Here is an 18,357-nt window from a genome sequence, read left to right on the forward strand (position 1 = left end):
AAACATATCTTGTCAATAATCCAGTCCAGCGGTTGTGCAAAAATGTTTAAGAATCAGAATACGCTTTCTGTGACTCAAAGCTTCCTCAATTTACTGATTTTGTATTATTTCAAATTGCTAATTTTTAAAATGGTAAATCAATTGAATTGATTCTATATTATCCAGTTTTGGTTTGTATTCTTTCCTCAATTCTACAATTACCATTAACCCATACAAAACATTTGCACAAGTGTGATTTGTTTTTGAAATTTTTGACCATTTTTCCAAGACCCAGAAAAAAAACTTCAACCTATACGAAAATTGTCCAAAAAACATTTGGTATTATTATTTTACCAAGAAAAGAAAGTATCATATTATCCGCACAATAAGGTGCATTATAAGGCACACCCTAGTATAAGGTGCATGGAATTAAAATTAAGTACGGCCTAGGCTTACACTAAAAATAAAAAAGTACAGATATGTGCATTGACTTATCAGTCGGAATATATCACTGATCACAATTGGATGCATTGGGAATCGAACCTGGAAAAGGGCAGAAAGAGGGACAGATTTGCTCCGCTATGCTATTAGGGATAGAGACAACACAGGAAAATGAATTGGGTTTTATCTCATCACCACCCTGTTTTAGTCACCGTCCCAAATTGTTGATGTTATTATTGGTCGGGGCCACAATATTGTGAGACATACAACCAGTCGGCTGAACAGAAGTGGTTAGGGCCCTTTGCCTTGCCTTGTATTTAAATTAAATGTTATGAAATGAAATGATCTGCATTTATATAGCGCTTTTCAAGTCAATGACTTCCCAAAGCGCTTTACAGTGTGCTTCACATTTCCCAATAGCGGCCTTGTATTGCAGCCATGTAAGACACTAACCTGCGTATTGGGGGTATTAGGGGTTCAGTGTCTTACCCAAGGACACTTCGACATGTAACACGGACAAGCCGGGATTCGAGCGCTCTACCTCCTGAGCTACTGCCGCCCCTGAGCTACTGTTTTTACTTAATGTTTTTGGACCACTAGGAGGCACTTAGATATTATACATTGTCCGTTTAAGTTCCCTTGTAACAGACTTTGCAGTTGATCACTGAGTGTATATCACAAAATGCACATAATGTTTTATTTACTGTTCCATACCTGTCAACATCCACGGCTCCATGCCCGTACAAACTGTCGTATTTTCCCGTGCAAAATACAAAATAATCGTAGACATTTTTTTTTTCGGAATGATGCATGATGGGATATACCCAGGCGGCAGACGCATGCACACAGTGGCATCAAACCGCTCACTTCGTTTGCAACGAAAAAAAACGATACCGAGATAGAGGCTTCTGCGCCGAAGTCATTTGACTTGATTGATTTGCCGTTTCGTGATAGTCGGTGTATACCGGATGGTACCCATAATTGACAAATTTGCGTTTTTCCGTACATATTTTCTTGTACGTCGTACACGTCTTAAAATGCATAATAAACGTACTTTGTACGACAAAAACGTACAGGTTGACAGGTATGCTGTTCTATTGCTGCTAATGAGCCTGTTCTTGGTTTACAAGGATACAAATTGTTTACCCGATGATTTTAATTAGATATTTATTTGCCTGTCCCTAAAAGGTTTATTCATGGATTCGTGTATTTACTGATTGAGCACTGTGCCTAATTTCTTTCTCATTTTAATATAATTTTACACAAATCTGCATTATGTTAAGCAAAAAAGTAGTTTTTATTGTACAATACGCCTTTTTTGTGTGTTTATCATTTTCCACATAATTACATCAATTTCATCTTTAATTGAAGAAAAAATGAAGAACTTATTTGACTAATCGTTTCAATAGTGTGTCTTGTCGACTTTTAAAATGATCATTAGTTGCAGCGCTACCGGCGGTAGCAGGATCTCAACACCGCCATTATCCGGCTCGTATTTTAAGCGCTGGCACGGCACTGAAGGGCGGCTTTTGTCTGGGATTCATGCGGAAAAGCTCAGGATGCGATGTCAGAGGGAAATAATCAGCGTGGGGCCTCCGCAACGCCGGGCCGCCCGCCCGCTTGCCTGCGCTCCTGGCCACGGGAGCCGACCCCCCCGGCTCATTTCTGTGGAGATGAAATCTATGACAAGCCCCTCAGTGAAGCTGAGAGCAGGCAACAGTCCAGTAACACCCACAGGCCTGCAGGCATCCTGTGACCCCCTTAGAAAAGTCACATTCACTTTGCTCTGGAGAAAGGAAAGAGAACGCCGCCGGCTCTCGCAGCCCATGTGAAATGAAGAAATGTGAGGAGGTGAAATCCAAGTGAAAATAAGTTAAGATACCAACCCCCCGCTCCCCCCGCCTCCCTTTGCCTTCTCTGCAAACACTCCAGAGGACTGTTCTTACGCCTCTCTAATTAAACACGAACAGGACGTTTAACAAGCACAAAAATGAACAATATATATTCATGTTTATGCCGGATAACAGCATTCAGAAAAGCAGCTCCCTTTTTTTTTCTCCCACCCCTTTTTTTTTTTTGAACTGCAACAGAAGGTCGCAGGCTAATACCCATCAGGCTAAAACATTGTGAAAGAGCTCGGGACTGCGCTCAAGGAGCAGAAGTAATGCTTTTATTTTATTATTTATGCCTTTTTACTGGCCACATTGACTAAAGCCCGGCGCGGAGAGACAACACAGCGGCGCCGTACGAGCGGGTTATTTAAATGACCGATTCCGCATTCAGAACTCGGCCTGGTTTGAGATGAATCAGACGTACAGGCAGAATATGTGGAATTTCAAATGTTCCCGCCGGACGCCTGAAGGGAAAAACGCGACTTGGCGGAGCAGAGCAGCGGCGGACACGCGTGACTTCGCGTATGACCCGGAATATGACACTCAATCTGTGCTTTTGTTTATTCTCAACATGAAAACCTTATTGAGCCTTTGTCCACAGGATTCCAAAAACATGCATGTCAGGTTAATTGGCCGGTCAAAATTTCGTGTGAATGGGCGAGCAAATTGTCTGTTCCTGTGTGCCCTGCGACAGGCTGGCAACCAGTTCAGGGTGTCTCCTGCCCACTGCCTGAAGACAGCTAGGATGGGCTCCGGCACTCAGGCAACCCTACTGAGGATAAGTGGTGCAGATAATGGATGGATGTTTAGATGTAGCATGCACATGGTCTATTGAGGGAAAAGGTAAATGGATTGGCGATGTCCCCTCCATCTTGATTGGGTGGTGCTTATATAGCATTCAGTTCGCAGGGTAAACATCAAGTCACAGTGGTCAAAACGACGCTTAATTGGTCCAGTCAGTCTCATTAACTTGTATTATTAAAAAATATGTTTTTTTTAAATACACGTATTTGCATAGCATTTTCATACAACAAATTGCAGCTGAAATTGCTGTACAATTTAAGATAGATAGATAGATAGATAGATAGATAGATAGATAGATAGATAGATAGATAGATAGATAGATAGATAGATAGATAGATAGATAGATAGATAGATAGATAGATAGATAGATAGATAGATAGATAGATAGATAGATAGATAGATAGATAGATAGATACTTTATTCATCCCCGAAGGGAAATTCACATTTAATGTGTAGAATATAAATTTATTATTTGATGCACAGGTCAAAAAACAAATACAGGTACACAAAATAAAAATAAAGACTTAAAAGTATGGCTCAACCAATCAAAGTAAATATTAAATCATTTGAATATAAATACAAAATAATATTACATACAAATTAATTTACCAGGCAAGAGTGAAGAGCATAATGTCATTGCTTTTGAGTTCAGCAAAATATTAAAGCCACGAGTGACAAATTACATATTGTACAATATAAATGTGAAGAAAACTACGCTACTCAGAATTTCGAGGGAAAAAAAGTTTTTTTTCCCAAGTGATTTAGGATCTCTGACTCTTTTCTGAGTAGCAGAATGATGCTTTACACCGACAACAACAGCGAGCAGATGATAAAGGTGCTGCATCTGAGTCAGATCAGGATAATTATCCTGTTACTGGTATCAATGAAAACCTGTTTCATATGGGGGAGCAAACCCCTAACAAAAAAAAACACAAGAAGGATGGGCGCAGCCAGGCTGTACTTGCCCAAAACACACCACATGAAGTGTTGCCCCGACGATCCAGGCGGTTAAGGGATCCGTGAACCGTGTCATGCATACGAAGTTAATCAAACAACTTTAGATGTCTCAATATATAAATGCAGGGTTCCTACAGCTTAAGGCAAGTTAAATTCAAGACTATGAATTACTTTTTAATGTCTTTTGAAATCAAATTTCAGGCAACCCCCCCCAAAAATACCACACAAATATTTCTTGCACACAATACATCGTGCCTTGTACAAATTACCTGGTGTAGCTTTTGGCCCTGGCAAAAAACGTTCGTCAGACAGCCAATTCTCATTAAATTTATATTTTCCCGAGTTTTAATGTAAACGTGTCTGGCCAAAGTTTCTATGTGCATTGCGGGTAGACCTAAGAAACGCCCGACTAAAAACACATCACCTTTTTGATAATGACTCTTGTGGTCACGTGATGTTGCCAGTGAAATATTCAGTTGTTGCGGTGTTTGTCCCGCCCTACCTGCACTGTGATTAGATGGCAAGGTAAAATGTGACATTGACGAACATTACGTGTTTCCCAAGTTGAACATTTTTCAACTCTTGGCAACCAGAAAAAAAAGGTTGAGCAATGAGTGTTGTGTACAGAAAACCTACCCCGCGTCTTGTCACATTGCCAGTCAACAGACTGTAATAATGCGGGGCTGCCATTGCAAGCATTTAGAACCTTTCGCTAAGAGCAGGGAAACCCATTGGTGGACAAGGGCCTTAACAAGTTGCAAGTTACAATAATCTTCTGTAAACCAACAAAGAAGAACCAGAATCCTATCATAGCAGCAATCACAAAAGCAGCAGAACTCAAGTTTAATAAGGTAATATACTAAATCACCGATATTACATTGAATGAAATTAAAAATTCATACCGGAGATTTCATTGGTTTACTTGCCGATACGATACCTTTAGTATCAGAAAAACATTATTTTCATTCTAATTGGATGACGACCACATTTTTTTTTTTTTTGCATTAAAATCCTGTCTCGTTTAACATGCTTTGTGGGTGTGACTTGTGCGTGTTTTTCTGATTCAATCGTTTACAAGGACACACGTTAATCAATGATCTAGCTTCTTGATTTTGCTCTAAAAATCCACCATATAGGTGGGTTTGATTTTAAAATGTATAAAATTTTCTTCTGGGGGAGCGTGCCCCCGGATCTCACAAGAGTGTCTACACACCAAGGTCTCACAAAGTTTGATGGGAAACACTGCAATATGATACACCTTTAAATTTTGATGGAACCAATTCATGAATACACACATACATAATAAAAACTGGGTCCTTATTTGGAACCACACTGTCATATTTTCTGCACTAGGAGGCGCACCTAAAAGCCTTCATTTTTTTTCAAAAGCTGACCATGCGCCTTAAAATGCTGTGCGCCTTATATATGGATCAATATTCAGTCGCAACAGGTCTCGCAACTACGGTAAAGAGCCGCCGACTCTATTTTCCCCCGGAGAAGTAGTGTGCGGTGCATGCTTGGATATGTATACAGGCGTTTCATTTTCTAACCAATATGTCAATCTTCATTTAAATCGGTCACTATTGGCTAAAGTTAGTTAGAGGTTAAGAAAGCGCGTCCTTTTTAGCATTTACAGGCTTGTATCGGCCAAAGCGGAGTAAAACAAAGCCTGCAATTGGGCGAAAAAGATGTAAAACACAAGTTAGGTTGGTCTACGGCTTAGAGAAAATAATTTTACTAGTTTGTATATTAGTAGATGGGATTATGGGGCTAAACAGACAGCCAGCAACAAGCAATGTCTATCGATACAGAGATGCTTTTTAGGTAATTTTTTTTATTTGTCGGCATTATCATTTGTTTTGGAATACATAAATGTCTTACACGGTTGGATTCGCTACACTCCCTATGTAAGGAGACCGTGGTTGCATAATATCATCGAAAGTGATGGCTGCAAGATTACATCTTTGATGAGCTACCCGTGATTTATATTTTTGGGGAATCTTGTTTAAGACGCTAAGATTTGTATGTTTCTGTTGTGAGTATTAGCTCGGGGGTAGAGCGCTAATCTTGGGATCAAGAGGTTGCAGGTTCAATTCCCGGCTCCTCCATGTGATATGTCGAATGAGAAGGTAGTTGCCTTGCATGGCTGACGCTGCTATCAGTTAGTTAGTGTGTAAATGGGAAAAGTGTGAAGCACATTGTAAAGCGCTTTGGGAGGTCTTCATTGACTTGAAAAGCGCGATATAAATGCAGACCATTTACATATGTTGAATACCAAGAGTTTGCACTTCCCAATGATATGTGGCATGAGGTGTTTTAGTGACCAGTGACATTGTACAGAAAGTGTCTGTATGTTTTGGAGACACATATTTGCTTGTAAACACTCAGACGGCCTGCCGACGTTAAGGACTAAATAAATTCGACTGACCTTTCTGACCGTTTTTTTAATGTTCCTACTGTAGCGCCGTATAGTCTGTTGCACCTTATGTATGAAAAATATCTGACAAAAGACTATTTTTTTTGAGGTGTGCACCTTAAAATCTGGTGCGCCTTATAATAGTGCAGAAAATACCGTAAATATAAATTCTAACTTTTCTAGAATTTTATAACTATGCATGACTGAAATGTTTTAAATGTACTCCATGTTAAGCATTTAGAACTGAGGCAGTATCCTCTCATGTTACACGGCATGCGTCTAAATTTTTTAATGTTATCACCTGTATAACTCACAGCCCCAGTGGGCATAATAAGCATGATGTGTGGAGATTGCTATGATACTGTAATGTGCTTATTCCACGCAACACTTTTCTTGTCATTTCTTTCTTCAGCACATTGCATGTTTTTAAAGAAAAAAGACAAGAACACGTTGAAAACGGTTCGATTCTTACCTCGGTCCCTGATGGTGTGGCCCCCGGTGAGTCCACCTTGCGTTTTTTCCGGGGTCCGATAGCTGCTAGCGCCGTGAGGTTAGCGTCTCGCTGTCTCATTTGAGCCAGTTCTTGTTGCTGCATCTAAAAAAAAATAGTTTAATAAGTGAAGGAAACAATAAGGAAGGGGAAAGAAAACAGTTACTGTCCTATTCTTACAGCTTCTGGTAGCAGGGGTATATTTTGTATGGTAAATTAAACTATAAATGTGTGTCTTTTTATGTTATCAATTCAGATTTGCTGAGGGTGATGTGACCTTAACCAGCTCGGTAGCCTAGATGGTAGGGCGCCTGCTCCGAGACTGGGAGGTCGCTGGTTCAAGCCTCGGCCGAGTCATACCTAAGACTTACAACATAGGTACTCATTAACTCCCTGCTTGGCGCTCGGCATTAAGGGTTGGAATTGGGGGTTTTTGTCACCTAATGACTCCCAACACAGCAGTTAGGTCTAAAATGGCGGCGCCCTGTTTGGCTGCGGCTGCATCGTCTCGCTACAGTTTAATTGTACGGGTCAGGTGTATGGACATTTCGTTCTGTGTGCATGGTTACAAAGAATGACAATAAAAGTAAATTCTATTCTATTGTACTATTCTTATATTCAACCCATAAGAACAATGTATGGTCTCACGGCACTTCTGCCACGGCACTTCTGCTGATAAAACCCAAGGTTCCAAACATATCCTGCTGCCTTTAATGATTGATTATCTAGTAAAGTTTCCTCAAGATAGCAAAACAGCATTCTGTGCTTGAGTTTAAATGAGCTGGGTTGTTCTCAAACAAATATATCCTGTTTCACACTCTGTGTGAAGGTCACAATTGTTCATTGGGTTTAAGCTCACGATTTATTTCATTTATTTTATTTTTGTCTTCAATCATTGATTTTCTAGTTAAAGTTTCAAGTCATATCCTGTTTCGCACTCTCACGACTGGAACTGCATAAAAAGCTGGGACAAACGGTGACCAGGACACATTCGGCAGGGTACATCCTGTTGGTGTCCGTCTTGCAAGAAGCTAAATAAAGTGTTCCTCCAATCCAAACTCAGACTTCTGTCTTTTTAATTCACATGTGGGCCGACTGAACAAAAGTGATAACGAGTTTTAGATCCCACATATTTGAATTACGGATTTTTGATCACTCTTTTTTAAGAGTAATAGAAGTACTCAACTCCTGATGAATCTTCCCTACCTATACCAGGGGTAAATGAAATTCCTTTTCAAAATCCCCCCAAAAAACTGATTATTTTAAGGGAATACCTATACATACAAGTGCATTAACTTTCCTTACAATTGCATGTGATTTCTGACACTATTTCTAGTTTCTGATTGTAAACTGGCCAATTAAAGGCTGCCAATCCGGGTTTGAGTCAATGTCACATGTACCGATACCTAAAAATAAGGCTGATATGGCGATGCTGTCAAAGTTCAGAAACACTGAGTTCCTTGAAAAATAAATAAACAAATTACAATACAGGGCTGGTATTGCAGACAATATTGTATCGCTACTCACCCATCCTGAGATTGAATGCAAATATTTACAATTTTACCTTGAACAATAAATGACACTAATTATTACTTTACCTCGTTTTTTGTTGTAATTTGCAGGGAATTACGGACAAACGTATCAAATTATAAATTCCTGATTGTAGAGTGGTCACACAAGGGTAGCGAAACTTGTATCATCCACATCCATGAATACTGCTAGTATTTAAAATAAGGCTGTTTCAGTGTTGATCCCGCCCATCGAATGCAAACGATGCAAATTGATTCTACAATTTCCGATTGACTTATCATATTTTGTTTTTTTTTATTTTTTAAATTATGATTAAAAAGCTGGTTGATAGTCTTGGATGATGAATCGTTAAAATTGTTTTTAATTCCCATGCTCTTTTGTGCCAAGCTTGCAGAAAAAGGTGAATAAGATTTGTAATGCATACATTAATCATAATTATTCTATGAACAACATTTTATGGTATACTACAATAGTTGTGCAATCATTGTGCATTGATTGATCAATCGCTGACCAAAATAATAGAGCTTTGCATGCAACAGGACTCGAACCAAAGTAGTGGCTGGGAGTGCACTGACGCTTTACTACTCGACCACCAGTGGTTATGGTGCCATACGATGAGGCATTAGAGCTTATCTCAATATCGGACTGTTTTTACTCACTGTGCCAGAAACCCTATTTTGCATAGTGCATAATGATACGTTAAACACTTCTTCACCAACAAATGTTAGAGAATGAAGAAACCAGAAGCTCTGTCAACAAAATACTATAATAGCTCTTTTACGTACGTATACCTATTAAACCGCACTGTTATTGACGCACAAGTGAATAAGTTAAGAGACTATTAAACCTATCAAAATGTAATGTGAAAAGCAGTGTTTTTCTGTCATTCTGAGTAAAAATAAAGTGATAATGAGATAAACTCTAATCATGGTTCATACACCACTGTCCTGGCCAAATTCAAGCCTTTTTTTTTAAACTTTCAAAGCAAATTTTCAAATTTCTTTATTACGATTAAATTAATAAATCAGGTGTGAATCATGTATTTTGAAGAGCCACAAAAATACAGTATCTGCAATTTACATATGTGAGGTTTAATCTTGCATGTACATTCATCAAATCACGATTTTTAGATCTTGAGTAAATCAAAAACATATTTCTGGATCTTAACAATACGTGTGTAAATATTTTAAAGCAATTCTCGCTGCATAAAGGTGTTGGGTAAAAATGACTATGTAACTTGTATTTTTAGTTGCAGAAGGTTTTTCCCAATAGAATTTACCATTGGGAAACGCCATCTTATATTTTTGCAAGGCTTATCATAAATCTATAAAATGTATACACAATCCTTGCAGGAATACACATTTCTTGGTGTCCCGTTTAGAACATGCACCTGAACTCTTGGGCATGACCAATACAGGGCAATGACGCTTCATTGAACAAAGCCATACATACAAGCGCCAGATGCTGCTAATCAGGACAAACAAAGAAATGCAATGGAAAATAGTGAAGCTACCAGAGAGCACTGTCGGGGTCTTTTTAAGTAGACTTGTTGAGAAACATGGCAACAATTTCAAGCATTCACAAGCACCTCACCTAAAATTCAAGCCCTTTTCAATGCTTATCACACATTAAAAGTCAAGCATTTTAAGTATTTCAAGCACATGTATGAACCCTGTCTAATCCTTCTATGAATCTACTGTCTAGGGATTTAAAGACAAGTGATTTGAAAACTATATAGTAGCTTGTTATCAACCATTAACAGACGCTTCATTGGAAAGAGAGGGCACGTTTTCTGGCGTGTGCAAAGAGGCGGACCTCGTCACATGATTGCCGTTGCGGCGTGTGCATTTAGGGGAGGTTTAGGGGAAGGGCGGGGGGCAGTGCCCAAAGTAATGTCATGTCTAGCCTCGGGCCTGAGGGGGAGCCCAGCATGGCTAGAAGCCGCCCTTTCTATTGGTTGGATGTGCGAGAGCCCCGGGCAGTGGCACAGGGGGTGTAGCACGCATGCACGCACACACACACACACACACCCACACAGAAACATGCACGCGTGTCTCTAGTATCTAACTTGGCCAAAATTACTGCAGGGATGCATACCAAAGATGGGCGGTTTGATACTATTGTCCCAAAGGTAACCCCAAATTTCTAAAAATGCAAAATGTGAGGAAGTACAACATGGTTTTTGCATACAATTTCTATATATGTCATTGGTACATTCCAATTATTTTCCAAGATAATTAATTTTGTCTTTGCCATCCCGAGCTTTGACGTCATTGGAGGAATACCAGCACCATAGCAAGCCAGTCGCCATATCTTTTTACGTGTTAGTAAAAGAGGTTCTAAGTGTTTGAGGCAAAGTTTTGGAATTATTTGAGGTGAATGCCTAGGCCTTGTGTTGCAGGTGGATGCAGTAGTGGTACAACAAACAATGAGCAGCCAGAAAGGGGGTATTTAGGGACTAACCTGGACCAATCAACAAAAGGCAACAGCAGCCTCGGTGGAAAAAAGCAAGGCTGGTCATCCAAGAAACGTGCAGTGAGCAGCCAGGCTAACCAGGAGCCAACAGCGGCAACAGCTATGGCGATAGTATACAAACCAAGGAACACGGCAAAACCGGCGCTAATATCAAGGTAGCCAATCAAAAAAACACATAGTGGGCACCCAACAAGCACCAACCGGGAGCAAACAAAACAGGAAAGCGCTCAGCAGGCCTGGCGCTAACAAGGAGATAGCTGGACTAAATTATACCAACCGCAACACACAGGTCAAAAAACACAAATGAAAAGCCACGATAGAAATGCTGTGTTGTAGTTTGTCGCAAGGCTTTTTTGTTCTTTATTCATTAAAGAGTGGTTAAAGCAGTATCTGGTTGTGTCAATTTTCAGTCAAGAAAAATTAAACTTAAAATGTGAAATAAAAAAGACACTGCTGTCTACCCTGATAATTATCAATATGAACTGATAAGAAATGTCCTATCGTGATAACAATTTTTGTCATATCGCCTAGGCCTACCTCCAAGCAGAAATGAGCGACATGCAAACGCTGTTCACTACAATTGCTGTCTGTTTTGAAGCTGGCCTCAAATGTTGTGTTAATGGAACAAATTTGAAAGTGTTGTGTTCCTTCAATGACGTCAAAGCTCTACAGCAAACAAGCCAAATGGGTCAACCTCGAGACTAAATTCTTAATGTCCCCCGGTGCATGGAATATTTTCCAACATATTTGCGTGATTGTGGGGCGCAACACAACACGTTCTGAGCCAAATTGTAAAAAAAAATATTTCTTTTTAGGAATACCTTTAAGATCAATACTGTCCTCTCATTCTAATTATTACTATAGTTATGTAGTTAGTGTGCTGTAATAATATGCACACATTATAACTATCCAATATGATCCAATTGTGGTTACACTTAATTTGCAGAATATTGTGCAATTAAAAGTACCTATTATAAGACCTACCAACTATAAGGCACATGGGATTGAAACAGATGATAAACAACATATTTCAAAGACAGGCTTGGAGAGTAACGGGATATATGGAACAGCGTTACATAATTAGGACACACAACAATGTAATTGTATTCTGTTAAAGTAAAAAAAAAAAAGACATAATAAAATTACAGGAATATTTAGTAAGAATAAGGATACATTTGCACGATTACCATTCTATTTAAAAGTATATTTAGATATATATAATTCGCCGATAGATAAATTGTCTACTGTTATTCCATAAGAGCTATCACATATTGCAGCATAGACATATGTGGTGGCTACACATACAGTAGGACATTTCTGCGTATCTCGCAGAATATGAAAACACCATTCGGCCGTTCCAGTGTACGTTCCGGCACGCATGCCTAGTAAATTGGAATATTTACAGGAGGTTTGGCATCCCCACTTCAAACAAGTAAAACTTGAAATCGGACACAAACATCATAGTTTGTTGGAAATTTAGAAAGTGAAAAATTTGGGGTTATTAATATGCCCTTTAAGTGAACTAAAACAGAGCATATATTTGACATGTGAAAAAGAAATGTTTGTTTTTGCTTAATAAACCATACAACATGGGTAGTATTTGAGCACTTTTTGTAGGACCTGACCTTGGTTTTCCTCCAAATCATACATCCGACAGCGAGGGATAAGCCACGCCCACCATAGTTACGGTATCCATGTATCACAAGCGGAGCAAATATGGCGGCCAAAACAACAACAGCAAGCGCTTCTATAGCGTATAGCCGTATCATTTCTTCCGGAATATCTCAAAAGTCAGTAGAAAAAGTTATATTCATGGCATTAAAGTGTCCAAAGATGCTAACCTTGTAAGGGTGGATGCAAAATGTTGCCGATTTATGGGAAAGTCAAAAGACCCGTACCGATTACACATAGTAATGGATTCATTATCTTTAACCTTATGTTAAAAACCCAACGGAAGGTATTAGAGTTGTTATGTTGACCTTGTTATATTTGTATTTTTGTTTGCTTTGTTTGTTGACTTTAAGTTCTAAAACAGTTGTAATATATTTTTTATACTAGTAAAGTTTGCATTGAAATTACTTAAATAGACCGTTTTAAGCTGTTTTCATCATATTTCTGAAACAACTCAAGGGGGTGTGGTTCAATTATTTAATAATCATGACATTTCCAAGCAAAAAGTGTCAGTATCAGATCGCTGTCGATCGCTGCTCCCCTGTAGCTACTTGGATCGGATCGATACCAACGATCCCAGTATCGCCCATCCCAAATGCGTACCCACTAGCCTGCCTGTGCGCCTGCCCGCTGGGGCTGAGGCGAATTGTATTTCAATCAATGTGCGCTTTCATTTCTCCCATGTTCTTTTATGTTATCTCCCAGCATGAGTTTGGCCAGGGAACGCTATTTGCAAACGTGGTCGGATCGGCTGTGGTGGTGGGCGTGGAGAAGCGGAATTTACTGATAGTAAAAAAAAGCTTGCTTTGGTGTACAAAGTAGGATCTAAAATGTGCATGCAGTTGCCTGTGATATTTCTTCCTTGGAAGCCCGCTGGCCAGGCTTGGCCTTTAGGGTGTTGCCACTTCACATTTAGCACAGTGGAACTGTTGAGAAATTCAGATGCACTGACAACACGTCAAGGCAGGATAATGGCAGAAAGAAAGACAGGCAAAAAAATCATAAACACAAAAATAAATTGTTTGAATAAAATTGTAGCCTACACTAAAAAAATGGTAATTTAAGCAGCTCAGTGGGTCGTGTGAACGGCACAGCTGCTCTACACTGGGCAATAAATTGAACAAATTGAATTAAATTATGATTTCAAAAAGACAACATATTGAAATATATCTAACCCTACACATTTAAATGAGTTAGGAGACAGTTGAATAAACAGGTTACAGTTAACAAGAAAGAAACTAAATATCTGTGTGCATGTTTTCTCCAGAGTGAGTCCAATAGCCTACAGCTACGCAAGAAACCATTTTTGCCAAAAATCCACTGGCAAAAGGTCACAAATGTGTACCATCAATCTGACTAATGTCAGTCAAGGGAATGCTGACCTCCAACTTGGAAATTTGCTCTGGTTTATTTTAAATGTGCATCAACAAATAAGGAAAAAGTATATTATATATATATATATATATATATATATATATATATATATATATATATATATATATATGTATATATGCATGTGTGTTTTGGGAAGCCAAAAATATGAATATGAATTAAACAAGTTTTAACTAAGCGTTGTTAGTTTCGCAATTCCCAACTGGTAGGTCGGGACCTAAAAGTGGGTCACAGTCCGTTTTTCAGTGGTTCGCAGGCCTTTGCTTGGCAAAATAATGCTTAAAGAAGGCAAAACGAAAGGTCAATTACACTCCTTAACAGTAGATGGCGATAATGCCCTGCTTGATCTCTTCTATCTGTTCAGTCAATCCGCATGTATGAGATCTGGTCTCTACATCTCTTTTCATTGTGATTTCTGTTGGTTTTGTTCACTTTTTCTGCCCATAATAATGGGTCCTGAGAAAGTTAGTGATGAGATGTGCGATACGTGCGGGCATGCTTTTATCTTTCAGGACAACCAAATTACTTCCCACAATGCTATTGTTTTTATTCAGTTTAGTACAGGGGTCGGGAACCTATGGCTCGCGAGCCATATATGGCTCTTTCTATGAGTATCTGTGGCTCAGAGACCAATTTGATTGCATGCAAAATTTCTCCATTTTGTTCAAAACCGGGAATGTCTATCCTAATCAGGTACACGTAAAGCCAAACCAAAGCTAAATGTAAAGGAAACACTTCGCAGTATATATAGGGCACGTTTTTCACTACAATTTACAGTCAAGGTGTCACACAAAAAAAGGGGAAAAAAACTCGTTTTGGCTGTACAACGCTAAAGAATCCTTTATTTAAAAGTTCACTATATAATCTGTGTTCAGTGTTCAGATACTTTATGATGAATCCACAGAACTGTAAATACGCCAAAACACCGGAAGAGAACTTAGTCATTTGATTGGGTGAGTGGGAGGGATGGGTGGAGCTATGCAAAAAGTACAAGCATTCCCTCCCATCTCTCGCCAAAGGTAAGCACATAAGGCTCCCTATTCTCAGAATGTTGTGACGTTTTTACAAAATAAATGCTTGCATCTGGTTTTGAAACCAATATGTATGAAAAAAAGGGTCAAAAGGAGTTTAACCGATCTTGAGTAATTGCAAGAAAGAGACAAGTTTAAAGTGGTCTGTTTGTTGAATTTGGGACAGGGGCTCTGGCATTATTCTCTTTTCATAATTTTTATCAAATCATCAAAAATAAATGTGCTGAAGACTAAGCTTTTGTCTGGGGCGCGGGTTTAGCAATTTAGTAAATTTGTCTCATAATATATGGTGTGGCTCTTTCCCAAAATAAAATTAATATTTTTTGCTTTTATGGCTCTTTGAGTCAAAAAGGTTCCCGACCCCTGGTTTAGTACAACCAAATTACCTCCCACAATGCCTTTCTTAACATGCTGTTCAGAATCTCAAGACTTTGCGAGGCAACAGCACCACGGACTGGTTTAATTTCTGACAATATTCTTCTGGGACAATAAAATCAAAAACATTTGTTACTGTGACTAAAGTTAGTCTGATGATGACCAAAAGTTGGTCATTGATCCCTTTTCAATGCCTTGGCATTTGCCCAGGCAAAATAATGTGAAGAAGAAAAAAACGGATGGGTCAATTACATAGTAAATGGCGATAATGCCCTACTCCATCTCTCTTTCCTCATCAGTCGATTGGGACTGTTCAAATAGCTTTGAGAGCCACCGCATCTCATTTCATTGTGATTTTGTGGGTTTTATTTCCTTTTTCTGCCCATAGTAATGGTTTCCAAGGAAGTTAGTCATAAGGGGGGAAGTGAAAAAGCGTGACAACAACGCTCAACTCAAAGAGGGAATCAGTTGCAAAACACAAAAATGATGTACAAGTGTCCGCTGGACGGTAAAGTGGTTTAAAAATCTAATAATTTTAGCGTTGGTTTTGCTGGTCATTTTGTTTTTGGGCAAAAATGTGAATGTATTCTACTATCTCTGCTTTAAACTGAACAATAATTTCATTGGATACGTTTGTGGAATGTAATTGTTGATTTGGGTCGCAGTTTGTGATTAAGGTTGAATGGTGGGTCCTGAAGTCAGACCAGTTGAGAACCAGTGTCCTAAACGACATGCAAATCTTCGTAGGTCTGACCTTAAAGAATCCTTCCGCAAAAAGAGTGAGTGAACAGACAAGACAGCGAGAGTGAGCGAGGGAGTGAGCTTTCTTACTGATGGCACCAGGATGCCGGCACCCCAGCCTGGCAGTTGGCACCAGGCATGAGCTTCCAGCGCCCACAGCAACTGCCGGCATTTTTAGATTTATGACCCTACGATAAATGAAGACCTCCTTTTTGCCATCTGCAAGCCCTCCTTAGCCCCATCCAACCTTCCAGTCACTCACGATGCTTGGGAGACAATTATGATTTCAATCTGGTGCCATTGTGCCTGGTCAAGCCTCCTCAGACAATGGATTGCAGCCACGGTTGTGGATATTTTTTAACTTATTTGAGAATCACTGTAATAGTTATATCAGGATTAATATTGAGTAACTTATTGAGATAAGATCTGCAACCTCAATGGAAGTTTTTAACTCGAGGCTTAAGACACACTTCTATTCCAAAGCTTATGATTGATGCCCACCTCATATTCTGTACTGTCTTTTTCCGACTGCCTGCCTGGTGGTGATACGAAGGAGAAGGACGATTTGAGATGAGTCAGCGGACCAGCGTTTGACCTGAAGCATGTCAATGCCTGCATGGACCAGCTGGCAGAGATGGGAAGCTGCGTTTTGGCCGTCATAGACTTTCTGGACTAGTTTACAGGCTGGGGGCGTTGCTGCTGTCATGCACTTTCCGGACAAATTTTCAACATGTTACCTAGTGTTTACTATGTTTGTGTACTGTAATGCTAAATGTAATTCACCCTGGTCATACTGGAAGGGGGATACCACTTGTGAGGTCCCTTCTCAAGGCTTCTCCTTTTCCTCACGCTGAGGTTTTGAGTTGTTCCTTGCCCGCATGTTGGTTTAAGATCAGGTAATTGTATCATTGTAATCCTGTGCAGTCCTTTGAGACATTTTTGTGATTAAGGGCTATATAAATAAATTTGACTTGACTTGACTTTTGAGACACTTTATAATAAAAACCAACAGAACAAACTGTTAACACCCGACAAAACACCAGCCAAGCACACCAATTTGATTGGATGAGAGTTAGAGGTAGCCAGATCTCTGCACACATGGCACACTCGCCTCTCTCTAAAAATTGCCCACTGCGCTGAATGTAACCTGTTTTGAAGCCATTATTCATTAAAAAAATGAAGGTCAAAATGAGCCTCAATTATGTTAAGTAACTGTGGGAGAGAGACAAGTTTAAAGTGGTATATTTGTTGATATGGTGCACAGGATCTGGCATTACTATTATTTCATAAATTTTATCAAATCATTTAACATCACAGTGAAATAAAAGTTAGCTTTTGTTTGGGGAGCATGTTCGGCGGTTTTGCTGAAACAGGTCTTAAAGTTTATGGTAGGGCATTAAAAAAATATCTAAGTATTTTGCTATTTATGGCTCTTTAGCCATACATTTTTGGCCAAAAACAATAAAGACAATCGTATTCTATTTTATTCTCCAGTATGTCAGCAAAACGCTCTGGACCGACAAAAGCAGCTGAGACCGAACCAAAAAGACGGAGGGAGATGCTTTCTATCGCTGACAAAGTTGGACTTCTCGGCATGATAGAGGAAGGTAAAAATATTTTTAAGCCACATTATTATTTTCGGCTGGGTGGTTACCGTGCAGCCGTATTGTACCAGGGTACAATTCCTCCTACATTCCAAAAACATGCTTGTCAGGTTAATTGAAGAGTCCAAATCTGACTTAAGTGTGAATGGACGAGTGAGTTGTCTGTCTCTGTGTGCCCTGCGTCTGGCAGGCAACCAGTTCAGGGTGTCCCCTGCCCACGGCTCGAAGATAGCCGGGATGGGCTCCAGCTCCCCCCTGTTACTCCAGCAAGGATAAACTGGGCAGAAAATGGATGGATGGATTATTGTTTCCAAAATAAGCCCACAAAATTATTTGTAATATTATAGCTTGACAGTACAGAGGGTATTTGTAATTAAAACACGTTGATAAAGTACAGTACTTTTTTTCTTAGAAAATGCTTCAGCCTGTAAATAGTATTTGTTCATGGTTTCAATGTATAGTTTTTTGCGGAGGTTAAGTTCCAACATTTTTGAAAAGTATCCAGGGAGCCACTAAGGAGCGTTAGCAGGTGAAGAAGTACAATTGGTTTATGATAAAA

At 39.4% G+C, this 18,357-nt stretch overlaps 1 protein-coding gene across 2 annotated transcripts in view; it reads right to left on the reverse strand.

The window, feature by feature from the left end:
- LOC148367201 (transcription initiation factor TFIID subunit 4) overlaps positions 1-18,357 on the reverse strand; it is a 156,047-nt gene that overhangs the window by 45,078 nt on the left and 92,612 nt on the right. For both annotated transcript variants that reach the window (XM_088334024.1, XM_088334023.1), the window contains one exon: positions 6,962-7,084. In XM_088334024.1, coding sequence (XP_088190150.1) covers positions 6,962-7,084 — 123 coding nt within the window. The remainder of the gene's footprint in view (positions 1-6,961; positions 7,085-18,357) is intronic.

This window comes from Urocampus carinirostris, chromosome 4, assembly GCF_059441175.1.
Source record: "Urocampus carinirostris isolate Australia breed hairy pipefish chromosome 4, RoL_Ucar_1.0, whole genome shotgun sequence".
Taxonomy (NCBI): domain Eukaryota; kingdom Metazoa; phylum Chordata; class Actinopteri; order Syngnathiformes; family Syngnathidae; genus Urocampus; species Urocampus carinirostris.